This window comes from Tenrec ecaudatus, chromosome 3 (genome assembly GCF_050624435.1).
Source record: "Tenrec ecaudatus isolate mTenEca1 chromosome 3, mTenEca1.hap1, whole genome shotgun sequence".
Taxonomy (NCBI): Eukaryota; Metazoa; Chordata; class Mammalia; order Afrosoricida; family Tenrecidae; genus Tenrec; species Tenrec ecaudatus.
Window position 1 is genome coordinate 61,671,401 of NC_134532.1, and position 23,872 is coordinate 61,695,272.

Below are 23,872 nucleotides of genomic sequence, written 5' to 3' on the forward strand. Positions count from 1 at the left end.
TGAAATCCTTCTGCAGGAAATGATCCTTCCTGCTAACTTGTCCAAAGTACGTAAGACCAAGTCTCACCATCCTCACTTCTGAGAAGCATTCTGGCCGGGCGCCTTCCAAGCTGGAGTTGTCCATTTGACTGTCACTCTCATTCAGAAGCATCCGTTTGCGTCAGGCTTTCTTATTCCTCGTCCAGCTTCCTTCTGCCCAGAAAGCAATGGGGCATCTGCCTTGGGTCAGTTTGTAGCACTCACCTTAGTCCTTAGTGGAAGATGTCTGACTGTTCTCGTGGAGCGCCGCATGGCGGAACCAGCTTCCTCCTGCTTCCCGAGCCCTAGCAGTCAGGCAGTTTCCTGAAAGCTCGGTGTTTTCATCTCGGCAAGTGGAGGTGAACAATCAAGGAGTCCCAAAAACTAGCCACGAGCTCATCTTCTTCCCTTGTTTGCCTGCAGGCCAGAGAGATGACTTTACGTTAACTAACCACACCGGGAAAGGGAGAGGGACAAGACAGTGTTATTTTTTTTTATCCAAGTAGATATATAATTCTGAAAGTCTGGTAAGTAATGACGACATCAGGAAGACTCTTCCTTCACACTGCCTATGTGCCAGACCTCAGTCGCTAAGGAAGTCAAGAGAGGGGAAGTAACAGTATCCTGTTCTTGCAGTGGGATCATTCAACACTTCAGTCTGTGGTGCATGCGCCTGAGTGCAGTCTGGTTACAGAAATAAATCACTTGAATATTCCTCAGGAAAAATGAGGCTAATTCAATGGAGAAAATTGTGAATTTCTTACTGATTCTTCCCTCCTCATTACCCCCCCCCCAACCCCGAGAGGATAAAATTGTCTTTCAAAAGTTGTCTATTGGGCACCCAGTGTTGCTGGCCATGTGTACTTTGTCCCAAGACAACCAGAGAAAAGTGAAACAATCCGTCTGTGTAGACTGGAACTCAGAGCGGTTAAGTGATGTCCAAGTTCACAGCTCAATCTAGAGCAGAGCTGCTTTTAAATGGCATTTTTCTCCAGCCTTTGATGACCCAGGCTTGACAAGCGGGGCTTTAGACTGTCCTTTTGAGGTGTTCAACAGCCTCTGTAGGCCACACCGGAAGGATTCAATTTGGAAACCACATTAAGTGGACTGGACATTACTATAAACACACGTAGCAGACTGAAGGGACTGAAATGCTCCCTGGGATTTAAGACTGAAGCACCTGAGAGGGAGAGGAAATCGATGACCACTATCGCAAAATTATGAATTTGAATGTCATTGGATTTGGGTTAGGATCGCTTGCTTTGAGGGAGCCCACTCAATGACAACTTAAGACCACCATGATTCAAAATGGAAATTTTGTGTGATAAGGGTTGTATGAGCCCCCAATAAAATGATTTTTGTAAATGGCAATTTTAGTTTTTGTTTATTAAGTAGTTAAAATAAAAGAGATAATCTGCACACCGTAGAGGTAAACTATAGATGAAATAAAAGGACTACTCACCAGCAGGCAAGTCAGCACCAGGATGCTAATATATGAAAGCATTTGGTGAATGATATGCGCATTATCCAGTGCAGTCCTTGGTAAGACTGTAATTATTAGGTGCAAGAAATGGGCAATTTGGTCTGAATCTCCGTGTTCCACATCCTTTTTTCTCTGTTTACTATTTCCCCCCTTTCCTCTCTGGCCCCTCAAGAATTATTTAAAATTAGATCACAAGTCAAAACACGTTGTACTTGCTAACTAGTTACCCCAGAACTGCAGGTGTATTAGGAAGAATAGAAAGTGGGTGTTCTCGTGTGCCTGAGCGGACTCTGAGTGCTAGCACCCCCATGTGGCCAAGTAGAACTGCTCCGTAGGCTTGCCTACACTGTCATCTTTTATTTTTTTTTGTTCTTGTTAACGGAAAACAGACATAGCAGAACATACAGCAATTCAACCCATTTGTACAGAGACATTCTTCCTAGTTGTGCGACCATTCCACTACCTTCTGGAGCCCCTTCTCTGCCAATCACTGTCGTCTTTGTGAGAGCTGATTACACTAGGTGGCTTGGCTCCCAAGGCGTCTTCGTGATTCGCAGTCAGATGTTTATGGCACCACCAGGGCTTCTGGATCTAAAGTAATACATTAAAACCCTTCAGGATGAGAGCTTCAATCACACTGTGAAAACGCAGATGTATATGTGCATGCGCACACACTGGTGCGTCAGCATATGGTGGTTGAGGGGAGATGTAGCACTGAGTATCATTTTCCACAGCGTTACTTGTGTCTACACTATGGATGTGATAACGGAGCCCTGGTGGCATGGTGGGTTACAAACTGAGCTGCTAATCACAAGGTCAGCAGTTTGAACCCAACATCTCCAAGGGAGAGAGAAGAGGCTGCCTGCTCCCATAAAGAATGAGTCTCAGAAACTCCAGGGGATGCTTCTAAGCTGCCTTATAGGGTGCCTGTGAGTCAGAATTGGTGATCTTGGTCTTGAGATCAGTGAGGTGTGTGTGTGTGTGTGTGTGTGTGTGTGTGTTAGGAGAGTTCTAGGCCTGACTGTAATGTCTCCCTGCCAGATGTGTAACATCTGTAATTCCACGCAGGCCAGAGGTTTTTCCGAGAAGGGGATGGGACATTATATTGATGCAGAATAAAGGAACATGATCTCATTGTCATATGACTGCAAAACTGAACTGCACCCCCAAAAAAATCAAGTTAGGGAGCATAGCACATGGAAGATTTGTTGTCGTTTATTGTTGGGTGCCATTGTGCAACCCCATACACAGCTGAATGCAACCCTGCCCGGTCCTGCGCCATCCTCACCCTTGTTCCCATGTTTGAGCCCATGGTTGCAGCCACGGGGCCGGTCCGTCTCGCTGAGGGCCTTCCTCCTTCCCTGCCCTCCACTTTTCCCAGAGTGGTGTCCTTTTCCAGGGAACGTCCCTCCTGACCGCATGTCCAATGTGCGTGAGGTGAAGTGTTGCCATCTTCACTTTTAAGGAGCATTCTGGTTGTACTTCTTCCAAGACAGGGAAGACTTAGCATAGGTCTATGGCTATCTTGAGAAATAAAGACCATGAACTGTGGTCACAGAGAGGTGTGATGCCGAGGAAAGCAGGTTAGGGGACAAAGATGACTTTTCTCACCCTGATGGCAGCAAGGAGGCTGTTAGGAAACAAGGCATCAGCGTTGCATCTTCCCTCATCTAGCTGGCAGCATTGCATTAAAGACTTCCTTTAAAGTAACAAGAGTATGCTGATGCTTTTTCAACCACTTCAGTTCATTTTTAGGGCTTGCCAGCCTGTTACTACTATCCAGGCTTGGGAGGAAAAGCCTCCACATTCTTAAAATATCTATATTACACTCTTGGGAAAATGACTCATTAATGCCGCGTCATAGATGAGCTGCGAAAACCACCTGTTGACAAAGAGATGAGCAATCGAGGGTTGAAGCAGGATCGTTGGTTTTATTTATTGCAACTCCGTGGCAGCTTGCCAGGATATTTTCAACAGCGAACCAACTCTAGGATTTGCCCGCATTAAAAACATCGAGGCTTTTGGATCATTTTACAGAGATGATGAATAAATACGTGGATCCCATCATGACATCCAGTGGATCCCAACTCACAGCAACCCTGTAGCAGAGGTTAGAATTTCCCATGTGAATGTTCAAGACGGTAACTTCTCACGGGAATAGGAAACCTTATGTTTCTCCTGTGGATGAGGCTGATGGTTTTGAACTGCTTTGAACAAGTGGCTTGTGGGTAGCAGCTCAACACATAACCCACCAGGCAACCACGGCGAAAGCAGGAAACAGATAACTCGGCAAAGGATCGGAGAGCAGATCCAGGGTGGGGCCAGGCTCCAGGTGTCTGATGTATTTCCAGACCTGAGTGGCCCTTGGGTAGGACCAGGGGTTTCGCTTGCTCACTCACTCACTCACTTACTCACTTGCTCACTCGCTTATTCACTCACTTACTGCCGTTGAGTCGATTCTGACTCATGGCAACTCTACGTTGCTGAGAGCGAGTTGGTGTTTCAAACCCCCTGTGTTGGGCTGGGCTGTCTAGAGAAACAAAACCAATGACACTCATCTATGTCTAAGAAGGAACTTTATATCAGAAAGTCATTTTATATCACGAAATCATCCCAGTCCAGGCCAACTCAAGCCCGTGGATCCGGGCTAGCTGGAGCCCTCTACAGACTCACGTAGCTGCAGGCTGATGAAGAGCTCAGGCTGGTGGGTGGAGAGTCGTGTGGATCCAAGGTCAGTGGGAGCATGCCAGGGCACTGACAACTTCCGGGTTGGTGGCCCACATGAGGCCACCCTTTGAGGCAGACACAGAACTCAAGCAGGCAGGTGGGTGAAGGACAAGAGCGAGAGAGAGATTCCTAGAGGCAGTGTTATGAAAAGACCACCCCCCCTCAAGGAGGCATCACCAGGCCACCACTTCATTAATAGGTTGGACTCCACCCCTCCCTCCACACAGATACCATCAAGTTGGCATAAAATCTAACCACCTTCCTAGCAGTGCCATGGAAGAGAGGCTGGTAAACAGCTAGGAAATTCAATGGAACCCATTGGCATTCTTAACACATACAGTTTTCCACCACTGATGGAGACAGACTTGACAGCAGCAGGCACAGGCCTGGCTGCCATCACACCGGCACTGATAACGTGCATGAAGGACTCCGGGCACAACCCACTGAAGCACCGCGTGCCCACATTGGGACTGTCTCTTGTGTGCTAGTGCCTGACACATTGCTCGCAATGCACAGAGTAGCAGCAATGAGCCCCATGCCTGGAGCTCCTCCTGGTCGTTGGCACGTTACTGAAAGGAATTTGTGTTGATGGACAGTGTCACATGATAAGCTTTCAAACTGAAGAGTGTCCTACACAAACCACATGTAAGCGCTTTTGCCTTGGAAACACAAAGTTTGTTTTGGCTAAGTAGATGATCTGAAATGTAAACCTCTTTCTAATTTACACCCCCACCCCAGAAATTGTTACTTTAAACAAAGTTGTTTTGGCAGATGCTTTCTTAAAGCTTTTGGAAAGTGAAGTAATGTCCCTGCCAGTGTTTTCTCAGCAGACCCTCGCCCCCGTCACATCTCGCTGAAAAACAGGAGTCCCAGAGTTTAGGGGTCCACACCCACGAGCTGGAACGTGATGCTTGGTTCCGCTACTTCAGTGTGGTGTGCCCTTGGGGGAACCATGAGGCTGCCTGCTCCTGTTACCATGGAATAGTCTCAGAAACCATAGTGAGCAGTTGTGCCTGTCCTGTAGGGTCACTGTGAGCCTGGTTGGTTCGGACTGAAGAACAACTAATCTGCATGTAGGAGGCTCTGCGTGGTGCAAACTAAAAAGCGAGAGGTTGAGTCCACCCAGAGATGCCGCCGTGGTTGACTGCTAGAAAATCGACCACTGACAATCCAGTGGGCCACAGCTGTACTCTCACTCCTTGAGGTCCCCATGAGCAGGAACAGGTTTTTAGCATTTATTAATGTGTCTACGTGACAGGTCTGCCACACAGTGCTTTGTCAGAATTTTGCTATTTCTTCTTTATAGCAACCTCTTAAGGTAGTCCATGGTATTATAATACATGTGGTATCAATGAGACAAGGATACTTAGGCTCAAAAGGTGAACATTCCAAGATCACTCAACCCAGAAGTGGCTGAGCCAAGATTCACACTCCAGTCATCTGACCCTGGGCTCTCATAGACTGTGCTAAAATGGGCAATGGTTAGCACATATGTGCCAACACTAACAAAGCAAAAACCAATGTGAGTTCCAACTCATTGTGACCTCGTGTGTTACAGAGCAGAGCTGTCCCATAAAGGTTTCTTGGGCAGAAAGCCTCATTAGTCCCCTTTGGAGCAGCTGGTGGTTTCAAACTGCTGACCTTGTGCCTTGCAGCCCAAAGTATAGCCCACTGCACCACCAGTATTGCTATGAGCCGGAATCGACTCCCTGGTGGCGAGAAACTTTTTTTAAAAATCATTTTATTGGGGCTCATACAACTCTTAACACAATCCATACATACATCAATTGTGTAAAGCACACTGACACATTCGTTGCCCTCATCATTCTCAAAATTCGCCTTCCACTTGGGTTCCTGGAATCAGCTCCTCATTTTCCTTTTTCAACTCCTCCTCCCTCCCTGCTCCCCCCTCCCTCATGAACCCTTCATAATTTATAAATTATTATTTTATCTTACCTTACACTGCCCGGCATTTCCCTTCACCCACTTTTCTGTTGCCCATCCCCCAGAGAGGAGGTTACGGAAGCAGATAGCCACAGCTTGCTTCAATGGAGATGCTAGGTAGGCTAGAACCACCTACCTTTGGATTACCAGGCAGTCACAAACCACTTCCGTCACCCAGGCTCCTGAACTACCAACATTAGAACTGTAAAAGCAAAACTAAACCACCTTCAACCCAATGCGCCAAGACACGAACACAACATATCGGCATGTACCAGGGAACCTATAGAGAGGTCTGCGGGGATGGCCCCAATTTCTACTATGTGGACACTCCCCCACCCCTCAGAAGAATGCACTTCAGAGGACAGCACTGGGCTATGGCTTGGGGAGAGGGGAGCATCAGATTAGAGCACACAGGAAAATTCAAAAGGGATGGAGAGGGAGGAGACCCTGGCCCACCAAGCCCCAAAAATGATGTTCCTGTTCAGAGTAAACAACACACAGGAGGACTGTAGGGCTAGCCCCGCCATGGGACACAGCGTCTCTCAGGGAACCATGACGCTGTGGGGGACAGCACTGGAGACACAGTGCAGGAATAGTGCACAGTCTGGCCCCATCACACTGGGGCGAGGCACTGAGGGCATGCAGCGGAGCAGCAGGAGGAACAGAGTGATGAAACCTCCGGGGAATACCAGAAATAGGGAGACAGAGTGTGGCACCCCATCAGACTTGACTGGAAAACACTTGGAAAGGCCAACAAACAGACCTTGAACTATTTATAGGCTTTTCCATTTTTTTGTCAGTGGCTTTCTTTTTATTGTTTTGTTGGTTTTGATTTCCTTTGTTGTTTTATTTGGCTTTGCCTTTTTTCACTTATTAATGTATCTACTTGTCTATCTAGATAAGATAGGGTGAGTAATTTGAAGATGAAAAGAATGGACCAATGGTTCCAGGGGGGCATGGGAGAAGGGGAGGTGGGAGTAAGGAAAGGGGGGGGGGAGAACCGCCCCAAGGACAAGAGAACAAGTGAACTAAAATCAATGGAAGGAAGGTCGTAGGTTGCCCAGTGGGGCTTAATCAAGTGCAATGTAGCTCCAAGGAATTACTAAACTCAGTTGAAGGCCGAACATGATGATGGGACAAGAGAAAAGTAAACGGAAATCGATGAAAGAACCAGGAGGCAAAGGACATTTATAGAGTCCTAAATACAGGCTTGTATGTGTGTGTATGTGTGTGTGTGTGTGTGTGTGTGTGTGTGTGTGTGTGTGTGTCAAGAGAGGAATCGAACTATATGTATATATACATACATACATATATATATATATATATAATTAAGGTTGCAGGTGAACATTGGGCCTCAACTCAAATACTCCCTCAATTCTTCTTCACAAATCAGATTAGACCAGAACATGTACACTGTGACAGATAAGAGCCCGCCAACACAGGGAATCCAGGATAGATAAACCCCTCAGGGCCAACAAGGAGAGTAGAGGTACCAGGAGGAGTAGGGGAGGGTTGGGGGAGAAAGAGGGACTCTATCATAAGGATCAATCTATAACCTCCTCCCAGGGAGATGAATAACGGAAAAGTGGGTGAGGGGCAATAGAGGACGATGTAAGATATGGAAATAATAATCTATAACTTATCAAGGGTTTGTGAGGCAGGGAGGGTGGGGAGAGGAGGGAGGGAGAAAAAATGGGAGCTAATAGCAGGGGTTTAAGTGGGAAGAAAATGCTTTGAAAATAATGAGGGCAGCATATATGCAAAGGTGCTTGACACTCTGGATGAATATATGGATTGTGATAAGAGTTGTACGAGCCCCCAATAAGATGATTTTTTAAAAAGAGATGTAAGAGCCCCAAAAAAAGTATTTTAAAAATAAGTAATTAATTTAAAGAGAAAAATTAAACAAAAAATGGGGAACTATAAAAAGAAAATGTTCAAATTTTTATTGAAATACATAAGAGACTTGAATAAACGGAGAGATATACCCCATTCCTTTATGAATGACTCAACACTGGAAACACCATCAGTTTAAGACACCCAGTGTCTTAAAAACCCAGCGCACATGTCAACAGGAAGGGTAACTGCACAAAGAACTAGAACAATTTTAAAAGAAGGAATAAGCTCTAGCTGTGTCTATGTATGTGTGTGTGTGTGAGCAATGGCCTTATCAATAATTAAAACAGCGTATGCCTGGGAACAAATACAAATGATGAATGAAATAGAGTAGAAAATTCCAAAACAGCCTCAAGTATCTATAAACATTTCATATGAAACTAGCATTTCCCAGTAAATGGATTATTCAATAAATAATTTGGGGATCACTGGCTAGCATCTGTGGGTTAAGTTTAGGTCTTCAGCATATGCTTTATTCTAACATGGACTACAGAGAAATTTAAATGTTAAGGGAATAGAGATGCATATTATATCACTTTAAGGTGGGACATAGTTTGAAACATGATACTCAAGTTAAAAATCCTATCAAGAAAGAAGAGTATAATTACCGTATATAGTTGTGTATAAGCCGACTTTTTCAGCATATTTTTTTAAATTTTATTAGGGACTCATACAACTCTTATCATAATCCATACATATACATACATCAATTGTATAAAGCACATCCATACATTCCCTGCCCCAATCATTCTCAAAGCATTTGCTCTCCACTTAAGCCCTTTGCATCAGGTCCTCTTTTTTTTTTTCCCTCCCTCCCCGCTCCCCACTCCCTCATGTGCCCTTGGTAATTTATACATCGTTATTTTGTCATATCTTGCCCTATCCGGAGTCTCTCTTCCCCCCCTTCCCTGCCGTCCCTCTCCCAGGAAGGAGGTCACATGTGGGTCCTTGTAATCAGTTCCCCCTTTCCAACCCACTCGCCCTCCACTCTCCCAGCATCGCCCCTCACACCCTTGGTCCTGAAGGTATCATACACCCTAGATTCCCTGTGCCTCCAGCCTTCATATGTACCAACCTCTGCCCTATCCAGCCCTGAAAGGTAGAATTCGGATCATGGTAGTTGGGGGGAGGAAGCATCCAGGATCTGGGGGAAAGCTGTGTTCTTCATCGGTACTACCTCGCACCCCAATTGACCCATCTCCTCTCCTGAACCCCTCTGTGAGGGGATCTCCATTGGCCGACACTTGGGCCTTGGGTCTCCACTCCGCACTTCCCCCTTCATTCAATATGGTATGTATATATATATATATATATATACACACACACATACACACACACATACATATACATATACACACATATATCTTTTTTTTTTTTTTTTTTGCATGATGCCTTATACCTGGTCCCTTTGGCACCTCGTGATCGTACTGGCCGGTGTGCTTCTTCCATGTGGGCTTTTTTGCTTCTGAGCTAGATGGCCGCTTGTTCACCTTCAAGCCTTTAAGACCCCAGACACTATCTCTTTTGATAGCCGGGCACCATCAGCTTTCTTCACCACATTTGCTTATGCACCCATTTGTCTTCAGCGATCCTATCATGGAGGTGTGCAGTCAATTATATGATTTTTTTGTTCTTTGATGCCTGATAACTGATCCCTTCGGGACCACTTGATCACACAGGCTGGTGTGTTCTTCCATGTGGACTTTGTTGCTTCTGAGCTAGATGGCCGCTTGTTTATCTTCAAGCCTTTAAGACCCCAGTCACTATCTCTTTTGATAGCCGGGCACCATCAGCTTTCTTCACCACATTTACTTGTTCACCCACTTTGGCTCCAGCCGTTGTGTCGGGAGAGTGAGCATCATAGAGTTCCAATTTAATAAAAGAAAGTAATCATGAATTGAGAGAGTATTTGAGTAGAGGCCCAAGGTCCTTCTGCCACCTTAATGCTTAACCTATAAATATAGACACATCGATCTATTTCCCCATCCTCCTATATATATATTTGCATGTACATGTCTTTGTCTAGACCTTCATAAATTCCCTTTGCCTCCTAGCTCTTTCCTCCATCTCCCTTGACTTTCCTCCTGCCCTACTACCATGCTTAGTCGCCACCTGGGCTAAAATATACCTCTTCTCTATACAACCTTACCCTTGATCATTCCCCACCAGGCCTGCCATTCCCCCCTCTCTACCATTTGGTGTCCCATGTTGTTCACTTGTCCCTGTGTTTGTTAACCCCAGTTCCTTACCCCCCCACCCAAAGTCCCCCCGGAACTGTCGGTCCCGTTGTTTTTCCTCCAGATAGTTCATCCAGCCTGTCATATTCAGACAGCCCTGTGGAGACACTAACATGCACAAAAAGAAGACAGAGGAAAACAAAGCAACAGTATACAACCAGACAACAAAACAACAAAAACTAACCACTGACAAAGAACCAAACAGAACACTTCACAAGAGAAAAGCTTGTAGTTAGTTCAGGGATCGTTTGCTGGCCCTTAGGAGCGTTTTCCAGTCCAGTCTATTGGGGCACCACTCCCTGGCCCCAAAATCCACTTTCAGCATTCCCTGGGGACCTTGCCACTCCATTCCCTTGCTGTTCTGCTGCTCTCCCCCAGTTTTCAGCATATTTTTAATGTAGTTTTTGTGATAAAATTAGGTACCTCAACTGATAGTTGGGTTGGCTTATACTTGAGTACGGTACAATAAAAACCCATATTCTCTAATAAATCAAATTAGAAAAAAAAAACTAGGGGCAAGTTTGCAATGCATATGGTGAGTCAGAATTTTTTTTTATTCAAACCAGTAAAAAAGATAATTGCTCCACTTTAAATATAAGCAAAGACCACCAATAAGCAACTCAATAAAAGAGGAAATTAAAATAACTTCTAAAGCTTTGAAAAAATGTTAATTCTTAGTAATCAAAAAGAACAAAGGTAAATATGATGTTATATTTATTAGAGTTATGGGGGTGGGGGAGGGAAAATAAAAGAATGATGCAGTGTAGGAGAGAATGTGTGTAAAAAGTTCTGTCTCAAAAAAGAGTGACTTGGAAGAATGTAAATTGAACAAAATGTGAAGGGAAGGCAGGTAATTTGCTATGAGCTCTCAAAAACATTAAAATTGCATACTTTGACTTAATAATTTCTCTTCTTGTGATTTATTTCAAGGTAATGATTGAAAATGTGCAAATATATAGCAATATATCATAAAGAAAAATTTTAATTTTGAATCATGTAAATGTTGAACAATAAGGGATTGGCTAAAAAAACTTCTTGTTGGTATAATGAGATAATGGAATGCCATGTAGCCACTAAGCTGATTTTGTGTATCTGTGAATTATCTGTGAATGAGGAAAGCAGATCACAGAACACAAGCGGACATGCATGTGCATATCTACCTTTATCACAGAAAGACATGTGGAAGGATAAATACAAAGATGTTAGCAGCATTGAGATGAGTGGTATTTGCGTTGGTTTATAGGTATTTTCTATTTTTCAGCTAAACAAGTGTGAATTCGTTTCTTAATAATTCATTTTAAAATGGCTTCTGTGGTAGTAGCTGGTCTGGCTCAGTGTTGAGGACGGGAGGGCGTATGGCCTTGGCCGTTCAGGTTTTCACTAGGCCCCTGCTGAGAGGCTGGAATGTCCAGATAAGGCTGCCTTCCCAGACTCATGTGCCATGGCGATGAGCTTCTGGAGCTGAGAAGTAGCATCTCGCTACCACCCAATTTCGAAGAAATGAAAACTTCTTGCCAAGTTTTAGAGTTGTTCGGGGGGATTTAAGTGACAGGGGTTGTGGTATCTATTCTTCAGTTAGAAAATTTCTTAATATGCTTTGCTAAAGAGCTTGTTCTTTCGTATATTTCCCTTTCTCAGCTAAAATCCCACCCTTTTCCTTCCTGAAAAAAAAATATATATATTCCATTGGTGTGTGGGTATATGAGTTCATGTGTATACATGAATGAGTTCATATATATTGCTATATGTGACTATACACACACACCAATGAGTATTATATGTACTATATATGTTATTTTCTAGTATACTAATATGCCAGTTTCTGGTATGTGTATGTATATACACACACAGACACACACACCTCTGGGTGGCTCAGTCAAGTGCTTGGCTCCTACTGAAGAAGTTGGTCAGCATTTTGAACTCATCCAGTGGCATCCTTGAAGACAGTCCTGGAGACCTCCAGCTGAACCTTCAGAGCCATTAAAAGCGCTAGGTAGTACAGTTTTGCTCAGAGCACACGGAGTCGCCAGGAGGTTGTTTTTTTTTAAAACATTTTATTAGGGGCTCATACAACTCTTATCACAACCGCACATTCCCTGCCCCAATCATTCTCAAAGCAATTGCTCTCCGCTTAAGCCCTTTGCACCAGGTCCTCCTTTTTTTTAAACCAGGAGTTTATTTACATACAACACCACACACACACTGCTTCCTTCCAAGTTATTTTTAATGTGTAAACTATATGTGGAGGGTTTCACCGTGTTTGTGTCAAATGGAAGAACAGGCTGCTGAGATTTTCCCACAAACCTTTCCGAGCACTCGTGGGAGAGTCCCATGGTAGGTAGGAGAAGAACGGCGTCTGCTGCACACGGCCCACACTTCGGAGCTCAGCGGACACCAGGTCTTGCTGACTGCGTTGTCCCTTAGGGGCTTCCTTGCATGCAGAGGCCACTTGGACCAGAGGCAGAGTGGAAGTGAAATGCCCACTGGCTGTGGAGCCAGTTCTGACTCATGACAACTCCTAAGTGTCAGAGTACAACTGTGCTCCATAGCGTTTTCAGTGGCTGCTCTTTTTAGAAGTAGATTGCCAGGACTTTCTTCCTAGGTGCCTTTGGGCAGGTTCTAGCTACCAACCTTTTGGTTAGCAGGAAAACGCATTAACCATTTGCACCAGGTAGGGAATCTGGAAGCTAAAGGAAGGAAGCAGGAAACTAAGAAGGGAATCAGGCTGCTTTGCAGGGAGACTCGAGCAGAGGCATGGTCCCACAGGGGAACAGCTGCTGAGCCAGATATGTGGCAGAGATGGCTAAGGTAGAAACAAACATACCAATTAGCCAACAGCACCTTCATGTCCAAAAACCAGGTCCACAATCCCAGATGCTGACGACTGAATTCCAATTGACAGGGAGAGGGCACCTCAGACCCTTCCTGGCCATGGACAAAAAAGGCTATTGGCAGCATCGGACTACAAACTCTTGGGAGAAAATAACACATGGGGGGAAATTGTAATTTGGCCTCTGTTCCTGCAGAATAGAAAAACCAACCTCACTACCATCAAGTCAGTGCTGACTCAGCGCCCCTGCGGGGGAGGGAGTTTCCGAGACTGCTGCTCTTCACAGGAGTAGATCCCATGTGATTGCAGGAAGGGACCCCCTCCATCTGGTTCCCTCCACTTTCGCTCTGGGGACAGATAGCAGGGCAAGATTTTCCCTGGATTTCTAGCTCAGGGATCCCAATCCAAACTGTGTTTTGTCTCAACTTGTACACTGGATCCCATTGGCTTCCTGACCATTTAACCCCTTCAGTCACCCCTATCATGGAGTGATCAGCTCTGGAGGGCTTCTTGGAAAGACATGTTATTGTTCTGTTTCCACAGTGACACTGAATCCTAACACTGAAGGGTGTGAATGTTTCTCCGAGAGAAGCAGCCCCCGGGGGAGCCTGCGAGGCCTGCCAGCAGACAGTGGAGAGAATACACATTTAATTAATTTCAAATCAACGGAGACACAAAAGCCTTTTGCTGTTTCTTCCAACGCCCACTCTTCATAAGGATGGCATCACCTGTACTTGGAAGAATGTGCGATTCAGAAGTACTGGGAAAGGGCCTGGCTGACATCCACCGCTGGCACCCTCTGAGGGTGGAGAGGGAGTCATCCATGGGCCGCTGCCCCTCCTCCCGCTCCTCCTCCTCTCCAAATGCTGCCTGGACTCTGGCGTTCTTTCTAAGCCCTTGATATCTTTCTGCCTCATGCCTTACGGGGTAAACCAGGAAACTGTGTTTGAGCTACGGTTCCTCCTGGGTCACCGTGCTACCTGATTAGCTTTGGGTCCTTGCTTCTGATTGTTCGAGTCCTATGATGGACCAACCACATTCTGCAGGAGCTGTCCTCCAGGAGAGTGATGGCTCAGAAAAGACGCAGCGTGTCAGTGGATGCCCCACCCAGAGGGTGGGCAGATTCACGTCTCTCTGCCAGGACGATGCAATGTGAGAATCCTCATCCCCGAGGAGATGTTGTTGGGTGAGCTCATGGACCCTGCCCTTGACCGGGCTCCTTGCCCTTGAGAGTTTCTTGAGAGAGCTAGAAATCTTGCTTGAAAACGCAAATGATTTCCTTCCTTTGCAGCTAAAATCCCCTGTTATTTGTTAGCATTTTCCCAGGTACGGCTGTTCTCACCTCCTTGCCTTGCTTGTGATATGTGGGTGGGGGATATGTGCGGGTGGGGATCAGCTGTCAGTCACCCTAAGTCCCTTAGATCTTCAAAGGTCAAAACAAGCAGTACAGGCTGGGGAATGCCTTTCTTTCTCACTGTGTCCGCCATCCAAGAGAACAACACCGCCTGCTCTCGGTTGACTGACCTCCTTGCGCCAGAAGCGAGAGCGCTGCACAGCACCGACGCCCACCAAAACTGGATCTCCATTTCAGTCTTGATGTTCTAACCTTGCCTTTGATACAGTCTAGCCAAGTGGGAGTCCTCCACTCTCCTGGGACACCTGACACTTTGTTGCAGGAGCAATAATGAAAATGTTATTTCTCTTTAAGGCCATAGATGAATGGAGGAGACAAGGTTAGCCAAATATTTGCTGCCGATTTTGGATGTGGTGTTTGAAAGGCTGACTTCATGGGTGAACAAAAATGCATGTCTCGCCCACTCCCCCACATCCAGTTTCAAACTCAAAAGACTCAAACTCACTGTCATGGTGTCAATTCGACCCTCAGCAACTCTACAGGACAGGGTAGAGCTGCCCCTGAGACTGGAACCCCTCACAGGAGTAGAAAGTCACACCCTGTCTAGAGTTTCTTGAACAAGTACTTGCCTTTAAATTATGCTGATAAAGGCAGAGGCCCAGGCCAGGGCGGTCTTCCCGTCCAGTGAAGTGCACATCGATTTGCTTTATGTTTAAGATGCAGCCACTGCTGGCGCGCTATCCTGGGTCTGCATAAAGCTTTGGCAAAAGGTAGTCTATTTTTTAATTGTTTTATTAGGGGCTCATACAACTCTTATCGCAATCCATACATACATCAATTGCGTAAAGCACATCTGTACATTTATTGCCCTCATCACTCTCAAAACATTTGCTCTCCACTTAAGCCCCTGCTGGCATCAGGTCCTCATTTTCCCCCTCCCTCCCTGCTCCCCCTCGCTCATGAACCCTGATAATTTATAAATTATTATTTTGTCATATCTTACACTGTCCGATGTCTTCCTTCACCCACTTTTCTGTTATCCATCCCCCAGGGAGGAGGTCACATGTAGCTCCTTGTAAACGATTCCCTTTCCAACCCACTCTCCCTCTACGCTCCCAGTATCGCCACTCACACCACTGGTCCGAATGGATCATCCGCCCTGGATTCCCTGGCTCCATTTCCTACCTGTGCCAGTGTAAATCCTCTGGTCTAGCCAGACTTGCATAAGAGAATTTGGATCGTGATAGTGGGGGGTCGCAGGGGGGAGTGAGGAAGCATTTGGGAACTAGAGGAAAGTTGTATGTTTCATCTTTGCTACATCGCACCCTGACTGGCTCGTCTCCTCCCCTAGCCCCCTCTGCAAGGCGATGTCCAGTGGCCGACAAATGGGCTTTGGGTCTCCACTCTGCACTCCCCCCTCATTCACCATGGTAAGATTTTTCTGTTCTGATGCAGCAAAAGGCAGTCTTTACAGTATACATCAAGCTCACGGCCATCCAGTCGATGCCAATTCGTAGCAACCCTACAGGACCGGGTAGAACAGCCCTCGTGGGATTCCAGAGACTGTAACTCTTTATGGGAGTAGAAAGCCTTAGAATTTTCCCTCGGAGCAGCTGTGGTTTCACACTGCTGCCCTTGAAGTTAGCAGCTTAACACATAACCACTCCACCACCAGGCTCCCTCTCTGTGGTATATAACTTACATATATTACCAGTCATATTCTGGTGAAACCACACCCGTCACCACTGAGGCAATTCCAACTCACAGTGGCGCTATATAGGGTTGCCAAGGCTGTAGTGCTCGGTGGAAGCAGACAGCCTCATCTTTCTCCAGTGGAGCAGCTAGTGGGTTTGAACTGCCGACCTTTTAGTTAGCAGTGCAACATTTACCACCCGGGCTCCATATACTTTTCAGCCCATCCTAATGCCACATTTGTATTTTCATTACTATTACACCTACCCACACTCCATTTGTGGTCCGCAGTGATTCAGAAATGTGTGTCCGGGTCCTGTTGTTTCCCTGTGGCTATTATCTTCAGTTTGTTTTGAGTCAAGGTTTTGGCTCTCAGAAGAATTTCCTCTCTTTCCTTCTTCCTCCCTGTAGGGTCTCCAAGGTGTTCGATGCCCACAGAGGTCTTTGCAACTTAACCCACCCTAATTAATAATGAACTTCTGAAATTCACAGAAATACACGTGTTCCAGGAAGCCTACTTTGATAAAGCCATATTCCATGATTCCAGAAAACTGTTCTCAGGACTTAAAGGAACTTCACAGAAGCAAACATCAGCGGCATGAACACACGAGCCTCATTGTAGAGTAGGCAGGACACTTTTTAGAAGATAGCTTATTCTGACAAGGTTCATGAAGCTAAAAACAAAAAAAGATTGCTGTTGAATCGGTTCTGACTGATAGTGACCCTATAGGACAGACTCAAACTGCCTTAAGGCGCATCTGCTTCCAAGGCAGTTTTCTGCATGGAAGCAAACTGCCGCATTGCTCCCCCATGGAGCGGCTGGTGGGCCGAACTGCCAACCTTTTGGTTAGCAGCCAGGAGCTGAACGACTGCCACCAGGGCATCGTCATGAACTTAGCACGGGGCAGTCAAGGGTGAGCTCCAGTGTCACTGCTATGCAATTTACAGGTGTCATATCTTCAGGATTTCAAGTGATTTGAAGCGCAAACTTAATATTTCAGATGATTGTTGATGAGAATCTCATTAATTTGCTCTATTTCCGTGGCCAGGCAGACAAAATTTGGCATTATACTTGTACAGATATGTGCGTTTCACTGAATTTCTGTGCATTTTACACAAACAAGGCCAACAACATGACTTACTAGGATGTCTCAGGAAACTTGTTTTAATCAATCCATTAAAATCTCGATGCAGTGTTTTCTCATACCCCAGGAGTAGGACCCCTCTCTCTGGGCGCTCATTATTCTCCAAATGCAGCACACAGCTGGGGAGCACCAGCATGGCCCGGCCTGGACATCAGCGAGTGACAGATGCTGCTGTGCACGGCCCGGAGCTCCAGCAATGGGACTGGAGGCTTTGAAACGTGTTTTTGTCTGTGTCTTTATTTTGGTTGTTTAAGCTATCAATTCACACCATCTCTTGGGGAAGACCTTATGTTGAGTCAACATCAAGTGCAGTTTCAGCTTCTGTCAGAGGGAATACAAATCCTTAATGTAGTAACTAAGTGATAAACTAAGGCTTCACACTGGGAAGATTCTGCTGGAGTCTATATAGTGGGGGAAACATTTACATTTTATATGGAATTAAATTAACACATGAGACACTTTCACATGCGGAAGACAGGATGAATCCTGGAGTTTACATTTAAAGCCTGCCACAGACTGCCTAGGGTAGCTTTCACTCATAGACGGTGTTTCTGTGATGTTACAGTAACCAGAAGAGTCACTATAGATAAGTGTGGAATGGAATCAATCTGGTTATTAACAATTGCCTAACAAAGAGTATATATGTAATTTATTTTTTAAGCAGCTCTTTGGCATTGCCTTGATACTTTCTTGTCCACTGCATTTTCTTAGTCTTATTGTTGGGGGGTATTTGCAGACTCTGGTGATGTATTGGGTTACATGATAGACTGACAACCACAGGTCATTGGTTCAAACCCGCCAGTTGCTCCACGAGAGAAGCATGAGGCTTTCTGCTCCTGTAAAGAGTTACAGTCTCAGAACCCCACAGGGACAGTCTGCCCTGTCTCATCAAGTCACGGAGTCGGAATCCACTGGATGGCAGTGAGTTTTTAAAGCTTGGGTATTAGTTTTCCTCAATGAGATGTGTCATCCAATCCTCTAGAATTGTTTGATCTCTCTATGAACTAATCTTTTTTTGTTGTTTGTTTGGTTTTTTTTTTTTCTGGTTTTTTTTTTTAACAATTTATTGGGGCTGATACAATTCTTTTCACAGTTCATACATATACATACATCAATTGTATAAAGCATATCTGTACAGTCTTTGCCCTAATCATTTTTTTCTCTTTTCTTTTTTTACATTTTATTAGGGACTCCAACAACTCTTACCACAATCCAAACATATACATACATCAATTGTATAAAGCACACCCATACATTCCCTGTCCCAATCATTCTCAAGGCATTTGCTCTCCACTTAAGCCCCTTGCATCAGGTCCTCTTTTTTTTCCCCCCCTCCCTTCCTTTTCCCCCCTCCCTCATATGCCCTTGGTAATTTATACCTCGTTATTTTGTCATATCTTGCCCTATTCGGGGTCTCCCTTCCCCCCTTCTCTGCTGTCCCTCTCCCAGGGAAGAGGTCACATGTGGCTCCTTGTAATCAGTTCCCCCTTTCCAACCCACTCACCCTCCACTCTCCCAGCATCGTCCCTCACGCCCTTGGTCCTGGAGGTATCATCCACCCTGGATTCCCTGTATCTCCAACCCTCATATGTACCAGTGTACAGCCTCTGTCCTATCCAGCCCTGCAAGGTAGAATTCGGATCATGGTAGTTGGGGGGAGGAAGCATCCAGGATCTGGGGGAAAGCTGTGTTCTTCATCGATACTACCTCACACCCTAATTAACCCATCTCCTCTCCTAAGCCCCTCTATGAGGGGATCTCCATTGGCCGACACTTGGGCCTTGGGTCTCCACTCTGCACTTCCCCCTTCATTTAATATAATATATATATACACATACATATATACATATAGACATAAATACACATACATACACACACTTATATCTTTTTTTTTTTTGCATGATGCCTTATATCTGGTCCCTTGGGCACCTCGTGATCACACTGGCCGGTGTGCTTCTTCCATGTGGGCTTATTTGTTTCTGAGCGAGATGGCCGCTTGTTCACCTTCAAGCCTTTAAGACCCCAGACACTATCTCTTTTGATAGCCGGGCACCATCAGCTTTCTTCACCACATTTGCTTGTGCACCCATTTGTCTTCAGCGATCCTATCATGGAGGTGTGCAGTCAATGATATGATTTTTTGTTCTTTGATGCCTGGTAACTGATCCCTTTGGGACCACTCGATCACACAGGCTGGTGTGTTCTTCCATGTGGACTTTGTTGCTTCTGAGCTAGATGGCCGCTTGTTTATCTTCAAGCCTTTAAGACCCCAGTCACTATCTCTTTTGATAGCCGGGCACCATCAGCTTTCTTCACCACATTTACTTGTTCACCCACAAACTAATCTTTTAAGAAATGAAATTTCTTGGCCCATGTGACGACAATAATATGAAGACTTCCATTTCTGTGGCAGGACGAGAGTAGACGTGCAGTGGAGAACAGTGTTAGCTAGTCAAGGGCACATGGCCGTTTTTAAGCATGGAGCCTCAGGGACAGAAGGCTCTGTCAGTCCTGCTTCGCAGTTGACATCTCATTGTCTATCTACCACTGGCCTTTCATGCTTTATTAATGAAAAGGAGTTGGATTTTTACAAAATGCATATTCTCCATATTTTCCTGTTTTGGATATGCGTGAAGAGGACTAGCTGAATGACATGTCAGCATTATAAACAGTAAACAACAGTTTGTTTATTTCCAGTGTGAACATCAGTTGAGCGTAATTGCCGCATCCTTCCAATGTAGGTGCCGGCGCTGGGGTTATAAACAGCATCAGGAACACGTGAAAACCTTGCCTGGTTAATGAATGCCGGTTTCAGAACGAGCAGGGATTATAGCTACACACAAAATTCAAAAGCAATCCGATAGACTGCTAGTAACTTAACATGTGTTTTGTATTTAAAGTTTAATAAAATGAGATAAAAAGTATGGTCTTCAGCATGCATTTGTTTGACAAGATATGTAATGGCCTTCCTCGGGAGGTCAGTTGAATGCTGTTGGGCTTGTTCCTCTGGCCACAGGATAAACTCCGTGCCTGTTCCTTGGCCAGCCTCGCCATGTTGCCCAGCCTGTTGCTGCAGCCCCCGTGGTAATCCATCTCCTCCAGGATGGATCTTCTTGTTCGCTGCCCCGCCACTTTACCAGGCATAACGTCCTCCTTCAGGGCCGGGTCTCTGCTGACAGCCTATCTAAAGCATGTGAGCCGAAGTCTCGCGCCCCTGCCACCAAGGAGCATTCGCTTCTGTCTGTCTTTTACAACACACTTACCTGTTTGCTGGCAGTTCATGGTCCTTTCAATACTCTCACCAGCACCCCTATAATTTAAATGCACAGTAACATTGTTAGATGGCCTAGTTTACCCTGCCGCTTTGAAATTCTGTTTTATAAGCCTCATAAGAAATGTTCCCATCCTTACTGGTTAGAACTGATTTATAAGATTATCAAAAAAAGAAAAAAAATTATCCAACTTTTAAGATCAATGAAGATTTTGTTTTCCTCCTACCCTAATTGCAGAGAATAATATATATAACAACTTTTCCCTACATCATAGTACTTAAAATTTTATAAGTGTCGGGTGAGCCTACATATGTATGTATAGATTACTCTATTCTCAGTTGCATTTTTAAAAATAAAAATAAGTACCTATATGTTCATATGCTAATTTATTCATTTAACAGTAAAGACTGGAAAGTATTTCTAAATTTAATTGGAAAGTAAAGCGCTATACGATGGGTAGAAAGACTATCTTCTGCACTTGTTTCTGTGTGATTAATGTCTACCAATATTTAGAATAAATGTTTATTTGAAGGTACATTAATTGTTCACTAACTTTTTTTTTTTTGCTAAAAGACTGAGATATATTTCCTTCCAAAGGAAAATTCTTTTATCTTCAGTGAATCTGAAAGAGAAGAGTGGATACCTTTAGACTGCATGCTTTTGATCCATGTATCTCTTTGAATAAGTGAGCCAACACCCAGTTCACGAAGTTCTTAGAGGATTGAAACTGCTTTCTACAAAACTGTCTAGACTGAAAATGAACTTGATTTTTGTATGTACTTCTAAAAGGTATTATTACATATTTGTATCTTTTTGTGTTTCTTATAAAAAATTTTAAATAAAAACGTAATTTTACATTGTCTAGGGGATTATTATGAAACAATTAAAAACTTTAAATTGATAAAACTATCTTTTTCTTAATTTCTTATTTCTCCCTATGTCTTTAATGTTAATATCAGACTCCACATCATGACATTGTAATAGTGCATGCAAGGCTGAAAGGAAGAGTCATAACATATGAAGATATCCTCAAATAAGGAGCTCTGGTGGTGTAGGGATTACTTTGGGCTGCTAACCACAGGTTATCAGTTCAAAACCACCAGCCACTTCTCAGGAGGAAGATGAAGTTTTCCACTTCCATAAACAGGAACAATCCTAGAAACCCACAAGGCAGTGGTACCCTGCACTATCAGGTTGCTAGGAATCAGAATTGACTTGATGGCAGTGAGGATTTTTTTGTCTTATGTCTTGCACATCACAAGCACCAGTCAGTGCAGTGACAAACAGCAGCCAGGATGATGCCTCCAGAAGGGCTTAATTACAAGAACATGTCATCCATACGGCATCAAGACTCCCCTCACAGTCTGCTAACAACATAGGGGGACAAGTGAGCCTGGAGTTAGCAAAGACCCAAAGCATCCCACAGTGTTGGAAAAAGGATTCTGAGAGCAACAATCTTGACTAGGATTCACTTGTGTATTACTTAGGAATTAAGTTCAACCTCTAGAATTAGAGGCATAACCTAAAATTGATTTAAAGAAAATCTTTTTTTTCCTGCTTATTCTCACTCAACCAAAGAGATCAACAGTCAAGGGCTGTTATGGTGGCTCTCTGCTCATCTGAGACTCTGTGCCTTTCAACTCTCCATGAGGGTAGGGAGGCTTCCATCCTAGGGTCGCCAAGGTGGCTGCAGTAGCTCCAGCCAAGAGGGAGAGCAAAGAAAACAAAAGAGCGAACCTTTGAACTAGGTCAGCCACTTTTACAGAGTTTTCTTGGCAACCCAATGACACAGCTGTGACTACATCCTATTGGCCAACCCATGTGCATGGCAGCAGAGACATGGTTAGATACTGTGTTAGTCCAGGTAGACGAGAGCAATGAGATTCATAGACACTCGTAGGTGTACAAGAGCTTTCTATAAAAAGTGATTGTATATTGAGAAAGCATTCCAGATCAAGTCTGTAAGTCCCATGTTAGCCCGTATGTCCAATACCAGTCTATAAATTCTTCTTTAGACTCATGCAACACATGCAATGATGTCAAATGCAGGAAGATCACAGGCTAGTGGGTGGAAGGTCCTGTGAGTCCAGTGGCAGTGGAAGCATCTCAGCATTGGCAGGGTTCTCCGCATGGCTCCTCCAGCCCCAGGACTCAAGGGTAGCTCCATGTGTCTTGTCAACAAGAAAGTCTCGCAGGGAGTGAGCCTGTGTTCCACTTCCAGTGAGTTATTTATGTCCTTCACGCCTCCAAAGGAGGTCATCCAGCTGTGACCCGATTGACAGGCTAGACTCCACCCCTTCACAAGTTGACAAGAGATTATGTAACTGCCACAGGTCCACTGTCACAACAGGAAATAAACTCTGTTATGAAGCACAAAGTGTTGGTTTTGAGTGCTTTCAGAGCCGGGTCCCCTCACCTTGACTCTGTGGGTGACAGAATGAAATGCTGCCTGGTCATGTGCCATCCTCATAATTGCTGTTGTGCTTGAACCCTTGTTGGAGCCACTCAGTGAGGGTAATCCTTTTCACAGACCCTTGACCAGTCCTGATGTCCCTTTCCAGGGGCTGGTCCCTCCTGATCACGTGTCCAATGTACAGGAGAGGAAGCCTTGCCATTCTCGCTTCTCATGAGCACTCTGACAGCACTGTTTCTGAGACAGATTTGTTTGTTCTTCTGGAAGCCCATGGCACATGCGATGTTCTGTGCCTCAGTTCACATGCATCAGGTCTTCTCCGGTGAGGACAATGGGCAGAGAGATGGTAGGGTACATATCCAACAGTTACTCAGGGGTTCTGCTAGGGAAAACAAAGGGGTGGGAGAACACTGGGCATCTGAAGAGGCAGACATGTGAGGCACCAGGTGGTAAGGACTTGACCATCTTGTTTTCATCCTCACAGTATACTTGAGAGGTAATTTTAGAGAATGTATTAACTTGCCCCTTGTCTGTGCAACTCCAGAACACACACTCTCAAGCGCTGTGGAAGCCTGAGGTGGGTCCAGTCTGAGAGCAGAAGTAGTGGTTGGTGGGTTGGACAGCAGGTCCAGAAAAATTATTTTATTGGATAAAAAAAGGGGAGGGGGGCAGTAGTTAGAAGGGAGGTACTAAGGAGAGAAGCTAGTTTCTAGGCCTACATGTTGCTAAGGGTTTGAAGGGGCAAAAATCCAATTTCCACTTCTTAGAGCTGCACCAAAAGGGCATTGTCTGTACCCTCCCGGGTTGCAGTGGCGAAGCATGCCCAGATACTTTCAGAAACGCATGTCCAGTGCTAGAGTT

General features: G+C 45.0%; 1 protein-coding gene across 2 annotated transcripts in view; it reads left to right on the forward strand.

The window, feature by feature from the left end:
* TMEM154 (transmembrane protein 154) overlaps positions 1–21,453 on the forward strand; it is a 73,921-nt gene extending 52,468 nt beyond the window's left edge. The window contains exon 7 of one of the 2 annotated variants that reach the window (XM_075543693.1): positions 16,593–21,453. In XM_075543693.1, the coding sequence (XP_075399808.1) occupies positions 16,593–16,650 (58 nt within the window). In that variant the 3' untranslated portion in view covers positions 16,651–21,453. Of the gene's footprint in view, positions 1–13,678 lie in introns of both variants that reach the window. The other variant, XM_075543694.1, reaches the window with a different exon arrangement.
* The last annotated feature ends 2,419 nt before the right edge of the window (positions 21,454–23,872 follow it).